Below are 22,167 nucleotides of genomic sequence, written 5' to 3'. Positions count from 1 at the left end.
TACAACCATTTCAGGGCCTCTGAAAGCCAGTGTGCAGGGGCGGCACTCAGCAAGGTCCCTTCAAATTCTGAATTTCTTTAGCTGTGAATGAGTGTTCACAGGTGTTCCATTGAGAATGTTCCTGTTTCTTCTGTAGAATGAATCCTTAAGAACAAGACCTCTGAGCAGTCAACTGGAAAGTCCAATTCAGTCCACAGTGGGCTGGTAACCAGTACTTCTCCCCCATTGTTTAGAATTTCCTCTTAAAATTCCATATGGGAAGAGACCAGTCATGGTGGTTGCTTCTGGTCTTACTGATCTCAGGCATACTCAGAGTGAAATGGTCAGGTAGTATAGTTCCTGGCATCATGACACAGGAGGAGATGGGTACTGGTGATAACTTTAAGCAATAATACCGTCCCCTCCATGGAACAGCACCTCTTCAGCTCCCCTCCTGTTTACTCAGGAGGGCTCAAAGATCCTCACCTAAAAATAAACCGAGCTGCCATCAAAAAGACCCTCTTTTATGGGCTTGTAGAAGAACCTTTATCCTCCCAGATGAAGAAAGAATAGAAGGAGCATGTGTGTTCATTCCATTATAACACAGGGCCAAGATACTAGGTGCATCAGCAATAAAAAACGTTCTGTTGATGAGGCCATTATTTCATTTAAAGACTTGTTTTAGTCACAGAGCTTGCAAGTTTTAAGTTTTTAGCATTCTCCACATTCCATTCATAGACGTCAGGCAGTACCTGGAAGATCAGGGCAAAGGCTAAGCTGCTATAGCAAAGATAACCAGAAATACAATGGCCAGGTGATGAGACTGCTTGGCCTCAAAAAGTGATTCAGGGACCCAAGGCCCCTCCGTTTTGCCCTTCATCATCATCCCTACCTGTTGTCAAACCAGTCCAGAGCAAGCAATTTCTCTTTATGAGACAGAAGTTGACACATCCCCACTCATGTTCCATGGAGGGAGGAACTGAGTGTCATGCCAGTACCTGTCAAGGAGGTTTAGGTGATGTGTCCTCTAGCTGAGATGTCTATACAGCCTGTAGCTAGAACCATGAAGAAGGAGAGGATAGATTTAGGGGGACAACAAGCAGTATGCCAAGCCAAGGTAATGAAGAAATAAACCCCTCTTCCAGATCACTTCATTTTAGGGGCACCTGGGTGGCTCAGTTAACTGAACATCCTACTTTTGATTTTGTCTTGGGTTATGATCTCAAGGTTGTGGACTCAAACCTCTGTGCTCAAGAGGAAGTCTGCTTCTTTGTCTCTTTCTCTCCCCACCCTTTTCCCTCTGCCCCTCCCCCTGCTCTCCTGCACTCTAATAAATAAATAAATAATTCTTTTTAAAAAAATCATTTCACTCTAAATCCGTATTACACTGGTACATCTACGTCACTGACCACATATAAAGACATCAGCATGGGGCACCTGGAGGACTCATTAGCTTAAGTGTCTGCCTTCAGCTCAGGTCCTGATGTCAGGGTCCTGGGATCAAGGCCCACATTGGGCTCCCTGCTCAGTGGGAAGTCTGTGTCTCCCTCTGCCTCTGCTTCTCCCCCTGCTTGCGCTTGCTTTCTCTCAAATAAATGAAATCTTTATAAAAAAAAAAAAAAATGGGGGGGAAAGGAAAATAAAAACATTAGCATGTTAACTAAAAGAATTCTTGCATTTTCTAGAAAAGTACATTAAGACACCACACACTGGAAACAGTCACCTGTTAACTCTGCAAGGCCTGGGTAAACTACCAGTCAGTATATACTCTTGGATGAGACTGATTTATATATATATATTATATATATATAGGTGTGTGTGTGTGTGTAAACATTTTTTAAGAAGAGATTTCTTGGCACAGGTTAAGATTTAGGAACAATAGGAGCACCTGTGTGGCTCAGTGGGTTAGGCCTCGGCCTTCGGCTTGGATCATGATCTCAGGGTTCTGGGATCGAGCCCCGCATCGGGTTCTCTGCTCAGCGGGGAGCCTGCTTCCTCCTCTCTCTCTGCCTGCCTCTCTGCCTACTTGTGATCTCTATCTGTCAAATAAATAAATGAAATCTTAAAAAAAAAAAATAGATTCAGGAACAATACTAGATTAGCACAGGAATAAGCGTGACTAGACCATTCCAATGTACTGATGATAAACGTTTACTATTTCAAGTACTCTCTAACTGATCTCTATAAACTGTGTGGAAATAAAATCTAGTAGAAAATGCCTAGTGCACGGTCTTTATGAGGGCAAGGCTCACTAGAACAGTTTTAAGCATCATAGCTCAAGACCTTGAAGTGGTTTTTTTCTCCCCTCCTGTCGTAGAGTCGGGTCTGGAGCTTATGAGCAAGTCGTGATCAAACGCTAGCAGTCAGACTCCTGAACTGGAGCTTCCCTGGGGCTCTGAGAAATGGGCAATCAAGCTGTTGAGGCACCTCATTCAAGCACGTTCCTCTGTTAAGATGAAAGCCATCACCGATTTCTTCTTGGAAAGTGCCCACTACCATCCTGTCCGACCCACCGAAAAAGAACATCAGAACTGGAGCACCCACGGGCTGGGCCACGTGTCGCTAGTGGCACATGGCTTCTGCAGTCACTGCACAGGATAATGAAAAGCCTGCTTTTCCTTTCAGAATAGCCAGGTGGGGAAAGCAGCGCTGTACACCCAGGTATAGTTCTGTATGACGTATAAAACCTGCAGTAGAGGTGTTCAACAGGTTTGGGCTCTAATTATATCATTTTAATGTTCCAGGAGGTAATAAGTGAATCATCTGAATCCTATAAATTCTGTCAAAATAGTTATAATCTCTTAAGGAAATCTTCCATGTTCTATCCTACCTACAGTATTGTACTGCTTATTAACTCTTCTTGATTGAATCATTGATATAAAGTTTGGGTGTTCGTGCTTGGGGGAAAATGTTATACTACAACTTAAACGTGTAGAGTGCTTAATTCTCACTGTATCCGTCACAAATGGAGTAAGTGTGTTTAAGTCTGAGATATGTGAATGAGTGTAATGCCATTATTATGCAACACGTATTGTTACTAGTTAATGTTAGATGAGCTGCAGAACTATAGTTGAGATTCAAGGTAAGTTTCATATTTAATAGGTTAGGCTCCCATAAGGCACTTTAAGAGCTGTTCTAACTGAATACTATCTGCTGGTTTCAGGAGTCAGAATTCAGGACAGGAGGAAAATTGTAGCATGGTCAGAAACAGTAGCCTTTTCTGTGTTAAGTTCAGACTTCTATCTGAAACTGAAAATTATTCCAAGGAGGTGGCAGATAAAACCGGGGACAGCTGCTTGACATTACTGACATGGACTCGTGGTTTCCTATTTTAAACTCCCCGCAGTGGGATACTACTTTTTTTTTCTTTACTGTAACAGTAGTTGTTTTGAGACAGTAGGATATGACATAATTCAATATAGCTTTAAAAGTAAGAATATCTGCTCTGGATGCAGTTTAACAAGCTCAGCAGACAGATCATCTTTTTATCAGATGGGAAGTTTTTCTGGTCTTAAATAACAAGTTTTAATGTTCTTGGAGTCACTCAGTCACTGAAGAAAAATGCAGATTCTCTAGAACCACTAATTCCCAGTCCTTCCTTTCACAACTGTGTCCAGAAAAAAACATGATACGTTAGAATAACTTTGGCGTAAGTGAACCATTTTTGTGTTGGCAACGTAAAGGGAAAATATATTAAGAAAATTATTTCAATGTCCAAATGTAGAGCTTTGGAAAATTTTGAGTAGTTCCTGTTAGGGTTTTAGGTTTTTTAACATTTCAAGGATTAGGTATTCTACATTAATCCGGTTCTAATACAAACAGATGTTTTTTAAAAGGTGAAACCCCATGTTGGAATCTTTTGAATGTTGAAAGAGAGCTTGAGTCATTAGTAATACTTTTGTTATTTTGGCAGGAAGAAAATTGACCTGACCATTTTAGTCTAACCAAGGAAACTGTTAGCTTAAGTGGTAAAGACTTGCTTGTTCTCTGTGATTAACAAATGAGCTGATCCATCCATATATATTATTGGGGGGAACTCAAAGTTTTTAATAGAGATATGAAACTAGTGTTTACAGATATTTATGACATGTTTTAAGAACATATTTTTCTATTTTAAAAATATTACTTCTAGGCTATATTTTTTATTGGCACTTATGCAAATGATTTTGCCATTTTGAAAATGATAAAAACTATTGACTGTAAGTGAGGTTCAGTGAGGACATTCTTCAATATGTAAAAGGTCCTGTAATTCAGACATTGCCCATCTTATCCTTGCCTGCCCTCGGCCTGATACCTTTATACAAGACTGGCACTCAGTATTTAAAATGATATAGAATTATTTTTTAAAAATAAAATGTGGAGATCTTGAAAAGCATAAAAATCTTGCCTCTGTAATTTTAGCAGCCACCAGATACATCTTGATTTATGTAGTAGGAAATAATTTTAATAGAAACATTGATGAGGGAAAAGTCAGCACAAGTGTGGATTCATTTTTTGTGTGGCATTGGTGGGCATACTTTGCAATCACATTTATTTGCAGCCCTCTGGAAATATTTGTTAAAGTTTGCTTAAATATCTGCCTTACTTCTCCGTTTTTTCTTAGAGCAGGTACTGTGGAGCTATATTTGAACAATGTAGCTATTTTTAAAAATTGCTTTTTAAATACCAAGTGCACTTTTGGTTCCATTTGGAGTTGAGAAAATTTTGGATTCGAAAAATCACATCTTAATATTGGTCTTTAAATATTAATTTCAAATTTCAGATCACCCAGTCTTGGAGAATTTGCAAATCTATAACATTGTTTTTGTCTAATCCTATCCTAGAGAAGGATTAATGGTATATTAAAGCTATTTATTTGTGGTCAGATAAGGAAGCCTCAAATATTCTGTTTGGGGGAAATACAGAGGCCGGTCAGAAGCCCACTTCCTGTGGCTGGAGCTGGTAACTGAGACCAGAGGATGTCAGGGGTAGCATGGGCAAAGCAGCCTTGGGCCATCAGTTTGCATTTTGATGGTTGTCTCCCCTTTGTGGGGTGGAAGGCTTCCATATTCAGCAACTGTAGTGGATTAGTACTTACCTGAGAAAGTCTTGACGAAGAATCCCAGGTCCACCACTTAGCCCATTTGTTACTAAAAGGAAAACAAATCTTCAGCTAACCTCCAACCAAAGCATAAGACATCCAGAAGTGAGTTTAGTAATTTTAGACTGAGATTGCCACGTCAACTAGACCACTTTGCAAACTCAAGTTAACAGTATTAAGTATTTAAGTACTCTGAAGTGTCAGGCTACGTTAAGACTTTAATAATGCTTAAAAGGCTTATATGATGGGGTTGCATTTTATTTTAACAGGTCTAACTGGGACTCTTCAGAAATTATACTCAGTCATTTCTCTTAGATGGTACGTCATGTGAATATATTCAAGTACTGTAATTGAAATTATTAATGCCCGTGTCTGTGTTGGCTTAGGTACTATGCATAACTTTAATAGCTGAGATGTTTAAAAATATAAAGTCTAAAAATATAAAGGATGAAGTAAGTTTAAAGACTACTCTGGAAATTAAGGCCTTATTACCTTATATATGTGATCTTTCCTAAGAGAATATATACACAGTGTATTTTAAATAGTGATGTGAGTGGTATGTAGCTACTCCTTATATGACAAGCTGGCAAATTTTTATTATTTACGACAATGTAGTCTGCATTTACAAATGTTTACGTTCGTTTTATATATATATATATAACAAAATTCTCTGATATTCATTGACCAAATCCCTTGCAGAGGAATACTTAGGATATTTTGTTTGATTGTTTTTTGGAAATACATCTTATTTTGGAAGTTGATACAACTTGTGGGCAATCATGTAAATGTTTATGAAAAAATTGTTATGGAAGTGATTCCATTAGTATTGTTCTAATACTTGGAAAATGACCTTCATATTTATATATTTGTTTTACTGTACAATTATAAATCCCAGAAATTTTTTTTACAAAAAAATTTATTGTATTTGTAATAATGTAAAGGTGAATCTTATACCTGTTCAATAAAAATCATCTTAAACTTTATAATGTGAAAAAAAAAGGCAGACATTAAACTTTATAATGTGTATACTTTAAAATGTCAGTTTAAGGTTCTGTCAGAAATCGGTCAGATTCTCTCCAAGGTAAGAAAAGAGAAGTGAAAGGATCCCTGTAACTTCTTCCTCACAGTTTCTCCTCATTACTGGATGGTGTAACACAGTCTTAAATCCTCCAGTGAAAGACCCTTCTTTTGAACTCTGAGTTTCAAACTCCAGTGGTGGGGGGAACATGGGTTCTAGAGTCAGACAGACCTGAGTCTGAATTCAGGCTCCCTTCTGAACCTGTTTCTAATTGAGGATGGAGATACTACTAACTCTTCTGGGTTAAGCGCAAGCACCCATGAACTATTAGGAATATAGCACGGTAAGCATTCCTCTGTCGAGCCAGAATTTGCCTTTGTGCAGCATCTACATACATAATACCTTCGTTCTAGTGTTAGTCACAGAGAAGATGGTCAACAAATATGCCAGTATTAGAGGGTAAGATCCTCATGTAACTGATGCTCAGTGCCACCGCTGTCCAGGCTCTTCCTTCCTTTGACTGGGTCCTCACAGAGGAACAACAGTGCTGGCACATTCCTTCCACTAGTAACTACAATTATAATAGCAATAAAAGAAACATGGTTCAGTATGGGTTTGAGCCCACACCTCTCTGCAGATTGTCACAGCTTTCCTGGACAGTGCAGATAATGAAAGATGGTGTGCACTAAGCAGAAAGACCCTGTAGGATGGGGATAACATTGTGCCAGATCACAGCAGAAGCCAGTAGGGCCCTCAGATCTACCGTTATGCTCCCTTCCCCACATCTCAAGCATGGAGTTCCCAGGCTCAGCCTTGTGACTTACCCTTCCTCAACACCCAGTGTTTTCTCTCCTACCCTCCCTCTCTCCTTCCCTCACCACGTTTTGCTCCTTCATTCCTGTACCTATATATCACATACCTGGTGTATGGACAAATCTTTCTTTACATCTGTATGATAAATATTTGGTGGACTTAATTAATCCATCCCACATTACAAAGTGTACCAAGAATTTAGGAAGCAAACAGAAAAGGCTTACATTTGAACATTCCCTGAGTCCATGACATCTATTCCATATGGCCCATGTGACAAGGAAACGTCAGAGCTTTTCCTGCCTGAATTTAGACCCCATTCCTATGCACTTGATTTCTCCGTAACCATTTCCCTTAACCTGACTTCAGCACTAGATCTTTAAACCATTTAGAGATTGCCAAGTGTAATTGTACAAAGCTTCAAGTTATTTTGCCACTTATTTGTACTGGGTAGTTCTCGGCAATTCCCTGTAAGTGGGGAAAGTGTGCCACCTTGTGGTATTTAACTTCAAGTAATTTGGTTCGACTTTCTCCCAAGTGACCCTTCTTTCCCAGTAGTCTATGGAATGAAGACAAAGGAAAAATACTTTTTTTCATTACTAATTCTTTTAAGTAAACTCCCTGCTGACCATGGGGCTCTAGCTTATAACCCCCAGAGCAAGAGTCCAACGCTCTAACGACTGTTCCTGCCAGGTACCCCTTTTCAATACTAATTTTACGTAATTACGTAATTTGAAATACTTGGAAAAAAAGATTTTGAAGCATCAGACTTTTACCCTACTTAAGTAAACTGTTTTTCCTTTAATGTGGAATTAATAAGATTGTCAGCTCCCTTCTGCGTGGATTCCTGCTAGAAAGGACTGGGTGGTCAGCGTAATAAATGGCTTCCAGAGGGAGGAGGTTAGACAAAGATAGCAGCGGAGTAACAGGGCCTTTTCAGCAAACACAAAGAATCTGACTGGGTCAAGGCTAAGGTGCAGGAGTAGAGAGCAATGTGATGTTCCAGGGAAAGACCATAAAATGCTCAGAGCTTAATTTGACTAATTCCAGCAGGAGTCACAGGAGGATGAAAAGGAGTAGAGATGAATGGCAGCAGTGCAGGTGAAGGAGAGTCCACATAAACGTGACCAGCACTTAAAGGGCCCGACAGGTAAATGGACAGAGTGTTGATGGGTGATTTTCAAATGATCTGTATAAAAAGCACGGCATGCTGTGGTCTTCAAAAACTAATTGCAAAAGAGGTGAAACGTTTACTGTACCAATTTATGAACTCTGGCTCCTCTAGCTTGTTTTGCTAGACTTTGGGAAAACCTGTAGTTTTTCCCTATTTTGGGATATTCCCAAAGATGGGCATCTTATACTGGGAGAAAGTATGTTAGCCATAGTGAACGCCCTGCATCCTTGAAGGTATGGCTCAAGATTCTAGCTTGCATGATGCTCCTCCCCGACCTCCTGTCAGCAGCTGAACCCAAAAGACTCTGTGTAACTATTTTATTAACATTCAGTGCAGTGAAGTTCCTTGGAGCAATGACATCTTAAGTGTTTTGAGGCCTTTGTTTACAAAGTCTGTGGTCCATTCCAAGGGTTTTCCTAGAAAAAGAAACAATCCACCCCCTAAAAAATGCACTGGTTCTCACAAAACTGGAATCTACTTGTAGTTCCAGTTATTGTGAACCAAAGAACTTTTGGTGTCTCCAAGGAGTGCGATGGGTGGGGTACAGACAGTTAGGGACACTTGTGTTGTCCTTAGCAGTCTGGACTTTTTTTTTTTAGCATAACAAGAAACAATTGATTAAACATTTTAATTTTTTTTAAAGATTCTACTTGAGAGTACATAAACAAGGGGTAAGGGCAGAGGGAGAGGGAGAAGAAGAAGGCTCTCTGCTGAGCAGGGAGCCCAATCCGGGGTTTGATTCCAGCACCCTGAGATCATGACCTGAGCTGAAGGCAGATGCTTAACCAACTCAGCCACCAAGGTGCTCCAAGAAAAGTGATCATTAAAATGAATACAGTAGATGAAAATGAATTTATAAAATATACTGCTAGTGATAAAGGAAGCTCATCAAAAAAATTGTCGATCATGTATGTAAAATAATTAGTATCAGAAAATAAATTGTAGTCCACTGGAATTCTATGAGGAATGGTGGGCAGGGCTGTTCTCTTCAAGAAAGTATTGAATGAGGGGCAGGGAGTTTCACGAAGATGGTGTTGGGGGCAGGTCTAAGGAAAAAGCATAATAAAGATTATAAAGCTTACTTTAAGGTCTATGTAGTTCTGGATTATCTTCATTTTTACAGTATTCAACAGTTTTTGAAGATTATATAAGTGAGTTTACAGTTTTTAATTGGCAGGGCTGTTCTTTTGGGTTCTGGAGGGAGACTAGAGGTAAGGTAGAAACCACCTTCCTCATGAAGATTTCAAGCCCCTTAATAAGTTTTAGCCAGAGCTTTCAACTTCTTTCTTATTCTGCTTCCTGTTGCTCACCAGTCTCTGAAACCAAAGGCTTCTCAAACCAGTATTTAGCACTGTTTATTTAACAGAAAATTTGTTTTACCTAACATACATAACAAGGGACACATATACAGGCAGGAGTTCCTCTATAGGAAAGCAAAGGGAAGCTTCTTAAGGACTTTTAAACATCTCCCCCAGAAAGGGCAGCCTACATGGAGGAAACAATGTATTGATAACAAAGCAGGATTCAAAATTTTAAAATTCCCTCATGTCCCCTTTCACAGGAAGCTGCTGGAAAATAGAGTAAGGATGAAGGGGAGGTAGCCATCCAACACTGCCCCCTGGGGGATAGGTTTTAGTTGAGCCGGGAATGCACTGGGAGGTGAAGTAAAAGGGAGAGCAGCTAACAGTCTGAACAGTGACTGGGGTCCCTGGGTGGCTGAGTGTGTGAATTGGCTGCCTTTAGCTCAGGTCATGATCCCACAGTCCTGGGATTGATCAAGCTCCATGTCAGACTCCCTGCTCAGTGAGGAGCCTGCTTCTCCCTCTCCTCTCCCCACTTTACTTTCATTATCTCTGAAAATATTTTAAAATTTGAGATACTGAGAACATAAGCTGGGGCGGGGGTGGTGTGCAGAGAGCAAGAGCCTGATGCAGGACTCCATTCCAAGACCCTGGGGGCAGACGTTTAACTGAGACTTTTAACCATTGAGCCACGCAGGTGCCCCTCAAAAAGAGAGGCTGGAGAGAAGTCTCTTTCAGCAGGTCTCTCCACTGAGAGATACCTGAAATCTGGCTAGAACTTTACACTTTTTGTATACAAAGCAAAGATACTCTTAAGTAGCAATGCTACTTTGTAAAGATTTCATCAGAGACAGATGTCAGCATAAGCAGGGGGAGAGGCAGGCAAAGCAGGCTCCCCACTGAGCAAGGAGACTGATGGCTGACTAGATGGATCCCAGGAACCTAAACCATGACCTGAGCTGAAGGCAGACACTTAACCAACAGCCACCCAGGCGCCCCTAGAGTTGCCACTTTTCTTAATCAGGTATTGGATGGTTTAGTCTCAGCCTTGAAGGACTGTTCTTCACTTTCTAGACCTGCAACATGCCTTGCTATGAGGACTGGCTGCCTGGGTAAGGACATGCCCATATCTAACATTTCTCTAATATTAACACGGCAACCTTATAGGGAACATTCCTCTGGGCCAGGTGGTCTCAGTGCTTTAACTCTATGCAGTTACTGTCCCCAGGATGCACACGAGTTAAAACTTCCCCTAATAAACCCAACTTTGACTGGGTTTACAACAATATGAAAGAAAGTCTAATTGCTTTTGTCCCTTTAAAATGATCTACATTTCCATGCTGCTAAAGAGTTAATAAGTGTACATAGCTTTTTAAAACTGCAAACTATGGACAAAACAGCTGCCTTTAGTCTGTATGTTAGTGGAACACACATCCACCTTATCTCTGGTCACTTTTCCACCTCAATTTCTAGAGCTCAGTAGTTGGCTCTCTACAAGAACACCTGACACCAGATTTTAGACATTGATGAATCTTTCCATACCTGCATCAAAATGAGAAGGTGAGGACAAATATCAAGGATGTAGGTACTGATGTTGCAGAGACAGGGGTATAAGAGTAGCTCCATCACCCACAACTATCATTTTTAAAAGGTTCTCAGGAAGGAAGAAGCTTGAACAAAGTAATCGATTAGCCTGGAGGACAACAGGACAAAGTGCTGGCCTAAGCTTGAAACCTAGGTTCTAACATATGGAAAGGAAGCCATATGTGGTAGAAGTCATGCAGAGGCCTAGACAGACCGACAGGGCCTTTTGTTAGGGGAGGGGGCGCGGAGTATACCAAGAGTGCGTCCTCAGGTCCTATGTATTCAAGAGGGAAAAATAAGTCTAGAAAGGTGGGGGGTGCAGGGACTATGAAGAGCTGATTAACAAGCGGTTTTGTGATCAGATTCTATTCTTAAGTCCCTTCTTTCCCTGCCCTTCCCCCTCAAATCCACTTTCTACTTATCAACACTTCAAAGAATCAAGCTGAGAACTATGGCCTCAGGAGGCCTTTCCTAGGCACCCACACTCCACCACCAGCTGGCCCCTGGTTAATGAGGATATGCCACTCGTGGCAGACTGGCAAGTGGCCAAAGGTCCTTTGCTCCGGGTTCCTTCCCAGAGAATAGAAGACATGAACTGAGAGCACATACCAACCCAGAATAAGAAACTACAGCTCCCAGCTTTCCTGAGTGGTAAGGTGATCCTTCTATCTGCTCAGACAAGGAGCAGAAGAGTGGTATAGAACCAGCCTTACCAGAAAGCCAGCTCATGGCCGGTCTCTTTCTTTGCTCTCTCTTTGGAATAGGACTTGGAATATTCAAGTTGTAACAAAAAGTCCTCCCTGAGATAGTCACAACAGGAAGGCAGATGAATAGGTCCTTTTGGTGGCAGAGCCTGGTCAGCTAACCTCTATACTCAGGTCTGTGATTTAAACCAGTTTTCCCCCCAATGTGAAGCTCTAACTCTCCACTGCTCTGACCACCCTGGTTCTACGCAGTAAACTACCAGGGAGGAGGCTGCTCTTCAAACACTTCCTGTATGATGTTTTAGGCAAGTAGTATACTACAGGTTAGAATTTAGCCCAAAGGAAGTATACAGAATCCTATGAATTTAAAACTACTTATTCCCTGGGGAAAGGTTTTATTTGATAATCCAATTTGTTTAAAATTTTTTTTTTTAAAGTCCTATTCAACATGGGTCTAACAAACATGAACAAGCACATTATGGGCCCCCCACCGCCCTACAAAAAGCCTATGAAAAAACACACGGTTAGAGAAAATTGCAGACTAGGCTGCCTCACTTAGGACTCCAGCGCAGGGCTGACTAAATGCTCATCGAAGAGGCGCTGTGTGCGGTAGTCAACCAACTCCACCTGCACCGCGGTCTGATCTCCGTTCAGCCGCAGCCCCTCCGCGAGCACCATGCGCAGCTTCTCCGTGCTGCCCGCCACCAAGCGGTTCACCTTCGGGTAAGCGAGGAGTCTTTCCAGCGGCACGTAGAACTTCTCTCCCACACTGTACGGCTTGGGGGACTGCTCTATTTCGGCCCTTTGAGCTTCTGTTAACCCGTGCTGCGGGGTGCAGCTGCCGAGCGGTACCACCCGGTCGCCCTCCTTTCTCCTTGGACCCCGGAGAAACCGGCTTTTCATCAAGTCGATGGCTTTCACCGCCTCAATACTCAGAGTAAACCTGAAGTATTTGCTTTGCTGTAAACTCGGGTATGAGGTGGTATAAACCTGAAGGAAAAATTACCAAGAGGTTTCATTTCCTTAGGAACTTGTTAACCACATTATGAGCTGGGTATTAACTACACACATGTATCGAATCCTACTAGCCACGCATGCCACGATATCATGGGAATCAAACCAGAGGTACAGACATTAACATCTGAGCTGCTTTAAAAATTCTAATGATCGGGTTGCCTGGGTGGCTCAGTGGGTTGAAGCCTCTGCCTTCCACTTGGGTCATGATCCTGGGGTCCTGGGATTGAACCCCACATCAGGCTCTCTGCTCAGCAAGGACCCTGCCTCCCCCTCTCTCTCTGCCTGCCTCTCTGCCTACTTGTGATCTCTGTCTGCCAAATAAATTAAAAAAAAAAAAAAATAGAAAAAAAAATTCTAATGATCGAAGTCTCCCAAAGCCAGCTTTCCACCAACTCACACCAACCCAATGTTCCTTCTTGATATTAGAGGGAAATGGGTAAAAAAATTCTTAGGAGGGCAATGTGCTTATTCTTCAACATATCTCCTGAAACCAAAAGGGCCTGAGAAGGTTGGAGGTTCTGGTGTTATACTCATTTCCTGGGCCATGCCGTGGAGGAGTGCTGCTGATTCTAATGGATTACTGGGAGGCCGGGGGTGGGGTTGCTGGCATATTAGCTTGAAAACTTTCCAGGACTGCTGCTCTTTCCCTGTAATGTGCTTTGAGACATGGCAAGAGGCCGGATGGTCTCTAGGGTGAAGTAGACCAACCCTGAAGGCAGTTGTGGGCATGAAGGATTCTAAGCACATTTACGTTTATCTCTACAGTGGGGACCCTTACAAAGTTCACATCCTAATCCATGTGCTTCTTACCCTGGCCGTTACCTCCCAAAGAAAACTCACAACTTCATAAACGTGTTCCTCTGGCTCTGAAATGCTCAATTCAGTTGGCTTTGTGCTGTTTTTCTGGAAGACCCCAATTTGGGTACAGTATCCAACATGCTCAGCTCCTGCTGGTGGATCCCCCACACCAGAAAACTCTACAGAGTAATTGTAGAGCTTTGCCACATCCAAAGCCCTGAAATTAAAAGAAATGCATTTCTGAAAGGTATGGTTAGATTAAAAATCACCAGTAGATAGAAAAATACAATGAGCTAAAATACTTCCCAAGTTGCAAATTATTACAGCAACACATAATGCCACTGGGTTTTCTTACTTCTGAGGAGACTTTGGGGTCCTAAGTCTATTTACACGTAATCTCAAAAATATGGAGAAAGGGAGAGTTAATGAGCAGGGTGTAGGCATGAAAAAGAAGACTAAATGGCTACAATCCCAACTCAAATTTGGGTTTGCAGTCATGCCAGAGACGTGACCATCTGTCCGTCTGTCAAGACCCTGGCAGGGAACACTTGGGCAGGGCATGGGGGCTCACCCTCACTGCCCTACAACCCCCTCCCTATTTTGTTTCCCTATCTCCACACCAACACTCCTACTCCTCTTGCCTTCGTTATCAGAAGTCACCTGGTACCCCAGACTTTGTGTGGCCGCCTGAGACCTACGAAATCAAAAACTTCCATTTATTTTGCCCAAATATCATGGTTCTTTTTATATGTCAAGCTGAATTTTGGGAAATTTTATTAGGATAATAAAACTTTCATAAGGTGTGCATTAAGACTGACTTTATAGCATTTTAAACTCCTATGGGGTAAACTCCCCCCCCACAAAATTCATAACATTTATGAACTCACCACATCTGAAACTGCTTTCTGTTCCACTCAAATCTGTGATCTGGATCTCTAAAGGTTGATGCTGGAAACAGGGGATTGAATTCAGAGTTTGGTGTGCTGATGACAACCATACCCGGAGAAAAGTATCCAAACACGACCTCAGGAAACTTGGCCAGATCTTCAGAATCTAAGTGTTCTATCCTGAAATGGTCAATGGGAAAAACAATGCAATTATTTTCCTAGCTGATTTAGCAAAAGCAATTTCTATCTCTAGAAATCCTTTATCCCATTTGAATTTATGTAACAGTATTTATTGGACTTGAAACCAACTATTCCTATATCCTCACCCTGCCCTTGGACCACGTCGCCCTCTTTTTCAGGGATCTGGACCTCACTGTCAGTAACCAGAAGTATGAGCATTAAGTGTTAGCTCCCCAGGAGGCCTGCAGTGCTAGGAGACCAGAATAAATGCCTCACAAAAGCTGTGGGTTTCAGCATCAGATCCCAGCAGATTCTCACCCACACCCAAGGACCAGATCAACTGTCCCAGTACAGGCAGCCACTAGGGAGCCATTTCTATCCTGATGTTGTATGTTAATCTAACCCACTTCTATCTTTGCCTTAAAGAGGAACAGGAGAGGCAATTTGACACTGAGTGTATGCCTGAAAAATGTTAAGTTTCCAAAGACAACAAACTGATGTGATTTTTAGGGCAAATGTGCCCATATATCTCCCCATAACCACTCGGCAGGATGGTGATGGGAAGAAAACAACCATTCAGACCAGTAAGAGAAGACACATAGGTAAATGACTCAAACTGAAGTCTTCAGTTTAGCTTCTTTGCAATATCAATGCAAATACCACACATCAAAATGTGTAGTTAGAGCTACAGTGCACTTAGTGAAACTTATTGCTTTAAATTCACACATTAGAAGACAAAAAAAAAAAGTCAATGCATAAAAGTATAAAGACAATGGAAAAAATAGAGCTAAACTCTGAACCAGAAAATCATATGACCCAATAATCCCACTCCCGGGTGAAATGAAAACTTGTGTTCATGCAAAACCTGTTCTGTGAATGGTATCTCGTCTCCATACTGGAAACCCAAATACCCTTAAGTGCTTGGAAAGGTGGTACATCACGAAAGGAATACTCAGAAATAAGGAAAAAACTGCCAAGAAATTAGATAAATCTCAAAAGGCATTCACTGGAAAAAAAAAAGTTTCAGAAAATTACATACTGTATGATTACTATAGTGTTTCTAAAATCTATGCTGCAAAATGGGTGAGTGTTTGCCAGAGGTGAGGAAAAGGTGTGGCCACAAAAGGACAGCCTAAGTTGTTTGGGTAATGGAACTGTTCTGTGCCTTGACTGTAAGTTACACTAAACTATATGTGTTAAAATCCACAGAGATATACCTCTGCTCAAATGTATTTTTAAAGATTTTTATTTGTCAGAGAAAGCACATGAGCACAAGCAGGGGGAGCTTCAGGCAGGGGGAGAAACAGAGGGAGAAGAAGGCAGAGGGAGAAGCAGGCTACCCACCTAGCAAGCCTAGCAAGAAGTCCAAAGGGGGACTCAATCCCAAAACCCTAGATTATGACCTGAGTTGAAAGCAGACGCTTAACTGAGCCACCCAGGTGTCCCCACTCAAAAATATTTTACTGTGTTTAAAAATTAAGTAAGGGAACCTGCTCAGGGGACAGTCTGCTTCTTCCTCTCCCTCTGCCCCTTCCCCTGACTCATGCTTTCTTCCTAGCACTCTTGCACTCTTGATCTCAAAATCCTTTAAAAAATGAGGAGAACTTGAATAGGTGAACCTGAATAAAAGGTATTCCTGGTACTATTTTTGCAGCTCCTCCATCTGTAAATCTGAAACTAAAGCCAATCCTGTCAAGTAATCTGCTTTACAAATAAATTTGAAGATTACAATTTAAATCTTGTTAGGAGACCAGATTTACTGAGAATTCTGATTTCCTTTTTTTTTTTTTTTTTTAGATTTTATTTATTTATTTGACAGAGAGAGAGATCACAAGTAGGCAGCAAGGCAGGCAGAGAGAGAGGAAGGGAAGCAGGCTCCCTGCTGAGCAGAGAGCCTGATGTAGGACTTGATCTCAGGACCCTGAGATCATGACCTGAGCTGAAGGCAGAGGCTTAACCCACTGAGCCACCCAGGCACCCAGAGAATTCTGATTTGTAATAAACTTATACAGTAAGAATAGGTTTAATACTTACAATTCAATACATGTTATCAAGTCAAATCCACACAAACGGGAGTCTCTTTGTACAGCAGAACCACGGTACAAGGTTATAGTCAAATCTAGTTCCCGAGGAATGATGTAACTCCCCACTCCTGGAGACAACCTACCCCTGTAAAAACAGAAGGGATATTAACACTGTAATCTTTCAGAATCTCACCAGCAGTAGAATTCTGATTATCTGATCCTCTGATCATTATCTACCGAAATGAATTTTCCAAGACTTGAGGTATTAAGAAGGAGGTCTTAGGGTTAACTTCCTCATAGATTACTGGCCAATAAGAACAAGACTGAATAGTGCTGATGCTCTCGCCATTTAATACTTTTGGTCTTCCAGCTCCCTGTGGATCAGTGATTAACTTTCTTTAGAAGAAAAAATGTCCTGAAAAAATCTGCTGTCAATATATATATAGGAGACTGGGGAGCTGCTCAGGCTTAAATTGAAAGAGGTCTGGGACAATGTCAATCCTCTAATTGAGTTCTTCTGGTGTCCAGCATTAAGACTTTGCCATTTGAAAATTGAATCTACAATACTTTGTCTACTATAATTTCTTGACAGGCTTTACTTTCTACATTGGCAGGAAAAACTACTGTATCATTCATGATGTTATGGCACAATCGGTGACCTTGAGGCTCGTAGGGCCAATCTTTCAAAATAAGCTGTATAAAACTGACACTTCCTCATAGTGCCACTAGTTTTAGATTAATGCACCATACTTTCAGAAACTTGGTATTACCCTCCCCATTCAAAGGGTTTGGCAGCAATATCTACTCCAACAAGATACTGAACGCAGCGGTGGTATTTCAGCATCCATAGAAGTGTGGCGTCCCCGAAGCCCAAGTCTGCAATCTACAGATGAAACAGAGCATTGGAGACATTATTGCCAGAAGTCAAATAGGACCAAAAACTTTAGAGAGTAAGTGGCTATCAGAATTAACCATATAATTATGTCAAGATCTTTTTGGTAGAAAAAGGTACACAAAAAGGAAGTTAACCTGAAATGTTAAGAGATGAGTGGGCAGGGAATAAGCTGTGTTAGTGTTTGGACTGTAACGACTTCAGATGAGTACCAGGCACCCAGAACACCCCACATGGTAGGCAGTTACCCTATAAAACACAACTTTGAACGTCTGAGCAGCTTCTAACTTAAGTGCCTAATCTTGACCAATGTTTTAGGGATTTATGTCCAGTGTTAACCTAATCCCCTTAATGAACATTTGTATGTATTCTTAAATGGACTTCTTAATTATGCACTAAAGTCTTCATTAATCACTAAGCACTATCACCTAAATTTCTGATTCCACCTTAGGAAATTAATACTTATAAAGGTTAATGGCATCCAATCCCAAAAATATCCCAAATCAGCTTCTAGGGTAGCTGACTGGCTCTAATCCAGCCTTAAGGGGGCAGCTGCCTTCAGCCTTAAGTGGGTATTTTTGGATACTCAGACATGAAAGATACCATATTATCTTAAGATGCACAAAGTGTTAATTCTGGAATAGACTAAAGTTTACCTCAAAATTCATTCTATCAGAAAACCAATTATAACATTTACTAAGATGCTTCCAAAAAAAATAACAATTCCCTCCTGGAAAATGGGATTATAATTATACCTTAGCAATAGGCCCATTCAACCTATATTCAATCCAATTTTTCCTCAGATGTGTTTCATTTTTTACCTTTAATATTTTAGGTAAACCTCACAATTTACTACAATATTGCACTCTTAGCCATAAGCAGTTTCCTTTCTGAAGCTGGCACATTTATGGACAGTAGGGAGAAGGGTTACATGGCATTAAAAAAAAAGAAAAAAAAAAACACCCTAGTCTAGGAGTGCCTGGGGGCTCCATTGTTTAAGAGTCTGTCTTCAGCTCAGGTGATGATCCCAAGGTCCTGGGACAATCCCACATTGGGTTCCCTGGTCAGCCAGGAGTCTTCTTCTCCCTTTGCCTCTCCCCTCAGGCTTGTGCTCTCTCATTCTCTAAAATCTTTTCTAAAAACCTAATCCAAAAGCAAACTACAGCCTTAGGAAGCTTTAAACTGCTTTTTACATAGTGTACTCAATTTCTTGTTAACCTAAATTTAGCTCAAGCTTCTCCTTGCCACAGACCCCTGAACTTTACCCTGCCCTCTCTGAAGATAGAAGTAACTGTATTTACAGGATAGACTTAGGTGAATACGTTATACTATCCAATCATACCACCCTTTTGTCCCACTCCCCCACAAATCAGTTCTATTTACTCTAGAGAAAAATGTTTTTCCCCCCAACTACTGATGCATGCAGATCTTATGGTCAGTGTTCTCCTATTGCACTAATCCCTTTCCTTCCTTGCAACACATCTTCAGATGAGATCCAGCGCGTTCAGGGTGGTATGGCAGTAGACTGCAACACATCTTCAAATAGTCTCTGCTGACCTGCCAAATGCTTAAGTTTTTCTTGTATTTTGTCTATAAGTTGATAAGACAGGCTTCTAAGTGTTTGGAAGGAAAATACCTACCTTCTTGTGTCCATGTTGATTCACTAAGTTTTTAACAAAGTAGTATCTCTGTTCATACACTGGTGGTTTGAACTCAATCACTTTCTTGCTGAGAACTTCACAATGATCCATACTGTTGCTACTGTTGCCCTGAAGCAGAAGGGAGGTGTTCTAAATCATGCACAGCTTCAGAAATTAAGGAAAAACCAGCCTCATTTCCCAGTCACTTGGTACAATACATTGGCCTTTCAACCTGTCCAAAAATCACTCAGTGGTACTGCATTTCCTCCATGGTTCATCCAAGCCTCCAGTCTTATCTTTTATTAAGTGATAATATGGCTTTAAGCTTCTGAGGGCTTATTAGAGTCAGCTGGAGGGAAAACTGACACTTTTAACAATTCTAAGTCTCCTAGCCACAAGGGACCTTTAATGAACTGCCAAAGCCTGGAATACAGGTCGGCTGGAGACAGACTTGTTGACCAAACTGAAGAAAGGCTCCTGTAAATGGTCTTCTCATTAGGCCTTGACCTAGACACCATCCAGTCTTGGGCCTGCTTAGGCCAGTTTCTTGCAAGAAACCTACCAAGTCAGCTTAGAGAATTCCCCACCCTTAATCTCACAGTCTGATCAAATTCCTTACCACCACCCCTTAATAATCCGATCCCCCAGAGATACCCTATCAAGAATCCTGTTAAATGCTGCTTAATACCCAAAACTCTGGTGGTCTCTTCCATGCACTCAGCCCCTCTGCAGATGCTGTAGCCATCTGCTGATGGCTACAAATCCCCGGCAGCTGAAAATGGGAGTTTTCACCATCTCTCCTCTATTGCAGTGCTCTTGTTGCTGTAGTCCTGAATAAAGACTTTCAATTAAGTCTTACTAAGGCATTTTTCAAGTGCTCAGTAACCACATGTGGCATGTGGCTACCTATTGGACAGCACAGACCCCTAATGTTCTCAGTGATTCTCTTTTCCTGGAGATTTCCTAGAAATGCAGACTCTTAGGCCTTACCCCACACCTCCTCAATCACCATCTTTAGTGAACAAGATCTTTGGTGGATCCAAAATCACATTATCACTTAAAGAGTATTTTTAAAGTAGATTTTGCTACTTAAAATAACTGATACTGGGGCACCTGGCTGGCTCAGTGGGTTGAGGCCTCTGCCTTTGGCTCCAGTCGTGATCACAGGATCCTGGGATCGAGCCCCGCATCTGGCTCTCTGCTCAGCGGGGAGCCTGCTTTCTCCTCTCTCTGCCTGCCTCTCTGCCTACTTGTGATCTCTGTCTGTCAAGTAAATAAATAAAATCTTTAAAATAAATAAATAACTGATACTGTTTTCACTTCATGTACACCAAATGTGGAATTTTATCTTTTGTATATCCTTGTTCGATCTCCTCCAACCCCCCAAGAGATGCTAGGAGCTAAATTTGATGGGATTTTACTTTTAACTACCTCACAATCCATCTCAGGGATACCTCTTGAGAGTCATACAAACAGGTTTAGGAGCAGCATTACCTGTTTGTTTTCTTCAGTTTTGTTAAAACAAGAAAACAATGTATCCTTCAAGCTCTATGAACCAGCCATGGCTCAGCTGTAAATACAAAACAGCAGTTTTGTAAAGGAGCCTGAGCACAAGAGGCGCCTAGATCAACCAGGGTCAGAGCAAGTTTCCTCCCTTCTTTACATGTTACCATTTAATTGACTGAATTTGCTTAATAAGTATAGCTTCAGACAAAACAAGCTCAGAAAGCCCAAGCCATCTTTCACCAGGACAAACGCAGCTAAATGCAGTAACAACTCTTCTTCCCTTTTCCCTGTTAGATTCGATACAATCTGAACAATCCTATGAATTAATGACTATTTCTTAAAAGCCCTCAAGTTTATTATCCGCTTCATCATCCTTTAATCAGCCTCCAGCATTTAAGTCACGACCCTGCGATCAAGAATCTCATGCTCTACCCCATGAGACAGCAGGCACCTTCAAATTGCCTTCAATCACTTTCTCACACATAATCAACAAATGAAATTTCGGGGAGAAAAAAAAAAATGCCCGAAGTAACTGAGAAGCTAAAAACACTTCCCAAACCCAATTCACTGATGGACTTGAATTTCAATTTGGGTTCTCAGCCAAAAATGTAAGCTACATGTCAATTACCGACCTTTGAGTTACTAAGTCGTATCTCGCCCCGGTCCCCCAAGTGACGTAATGTCAGAGTCCTCGAGTCCTCCCCGAGCATGAACACCCGGTCTCCGCACGTCTTACCTCCCGAGGAGAGCACCGGCGGGAAAGCAAACTCCCCCTGCCGGCCCGCAGCCGCCGCTGTATTTAACTTCAGGCCCCGCCCCTGAGCCCCGCCGGCGCCGCCTCGCAGCGTGACGCTACCCGCCCGCAGCCGCACCTGAAGCGCCCACACCTGCGCCGCCGCCCTTCCCGCCGCAGTCTTGGCCTGTGGTCCAAGGCGTCGCTCGCGGGCAGATGCCCAGCCCTGTGCCTCCGGGCTCCGGGCTGCTAGGCGTCGGTTTTGCGTCTCTTTAACGGCTGCGGTGGCGCATGCCCCGAAGCCATTTTCGAGGAGCCCCTCTGAACCGTGGAGGAGACCGCTGTCCCCGCCGCGTCCCCCACCGGCGCGTGGCTGCGACCCGGCCCGGCCCGCTGAGAGTCGAGACTGTTGGACCGCGGCGGCGCCGCACCAGGCCTGACTGGCCTCCCCCAACACCCCCACCCCGACATCTTTATACTGAAGGTATTTAAAGTGGTGGCTTGGGCTTCCTCTGGAGTTTACTCATTCTTCCCTAGTATCTTCCCAGTTAACGTGAGGTATACATGTTAATAAACAACGTTGCTCTCTTGTTAATAGGTCTTCTAATACAGGGGTCTCAGCCAAAAGCTCAGAAGGGTAGAGAGAAAATAATTTTTCCTCCTCTTCAGGATGATTCCATTTATATGAGGTACCTAAAGTAGTCAAATTGACCGAGACAAAGAAGAATGGTGGTTGCCAGGGAGGGGCTTGGGGTGGAGGGAAGGAATTGAGTGTTGACGGCTAATGAGTACAGAACTCAGTTTGGGGTGACGGAAGAGGGCCATAGATCGACGGGGGTG

The 22,167-nt window shown here is 42.1% G+C and overlaps 2 protein-coding genes across 10 annotated transcripts in view; one reads left to right on the top strand and one right to left on the bottom strand.

The window, feature by feature from the left end:
- FAM102B (family with sequence similarity 102 member B) overlaps positions 1-5,512 on the top strand; it is an 85,365-nt gene extending 79,853 nt beyond the window's left edge. For 2 of the 3 annotated variants that reach the window (XM_032301527.1, XM_032301528.1), the window contains one exon: positions 2,297-2,339. In XM_032301527.1, coding sequence (XP_032157418.1) covers positions 2,297-2,339 — 43 coding nt within the window. Of the gene's footprint in view, positions 1-2,296 lie in introns of all 3 variants that reach the window. The other variant, XM_032301529.1, reaches the window with a different exon arrangement.
- A 5,562-nt stretch (positions 5,513-11,074) lies between these two features.
- HENMT1 (HEN methyltransferase 1) lies at positions 11,075-22,040 on the bottom strand. 7 transcript variants are annotated; one of them, XM_032301523.1, is made up of 7 exons: positions 22,021-22,040; positions 19,089-19,217; positions 17,327-17,439; positions 16,567-16,701; positions 14,353-14,532; positions 13,490-13,682; positions 11,075-12,640 (listed from the first exon to the last, which is right to left on the bottom strand). In XM_032301523.1, the coding sequence occupies exons 2-7, from the start codon at positions 19,197-19,199 to the stop codon at positions 12,206-12,208; spliced, it is 1,167 nt and encodes a 388-aa protein (XP_032157414.1). In that variant the 5' UTR covers positions 19,200-19,217; positions 22,021-22,040; the 3' UTR covers positions 11,075-12,205. The 7 variants fall into 7 exon arrangements, with proteins under 7 accessions (XP_032157414.1, XP_032157415.1, XP_032157412.1 ...); XM_032301524.1 differs by lacking the exon at positions 22,021-22,040 and adding an exon at positions 21,467-21,743 and having other exon boundaries at positions 19,089-19,209; XM_032301521.1 differs by lacking the exon at positions 22,021-22,040 and adding an exon at positions 21,467-21,742.
- Between the last annotated feature and the right edge of the window lie 127 nt (positions 22,041-22,167).

This window comes from Mustela erminea, chromosome 10, assembly GCF_009829155.1.
Source record: "Mustela erminea isolate mMusErm1 chromosome 10, mMusErm1.Pri, whole genome shotgun sequence".
Classification (NCBI taxonomy): Eukaryota; Metazoa; Chordata; class Mammalia; order Carnivora; family Mustelidae; genus Mustela; species Mustela erminea.
The sequence above is the reverse complement of the archived record's forward strand: the minus strand, read 5'-3'. Positions and strand labels throughout refer to the sequence as shown.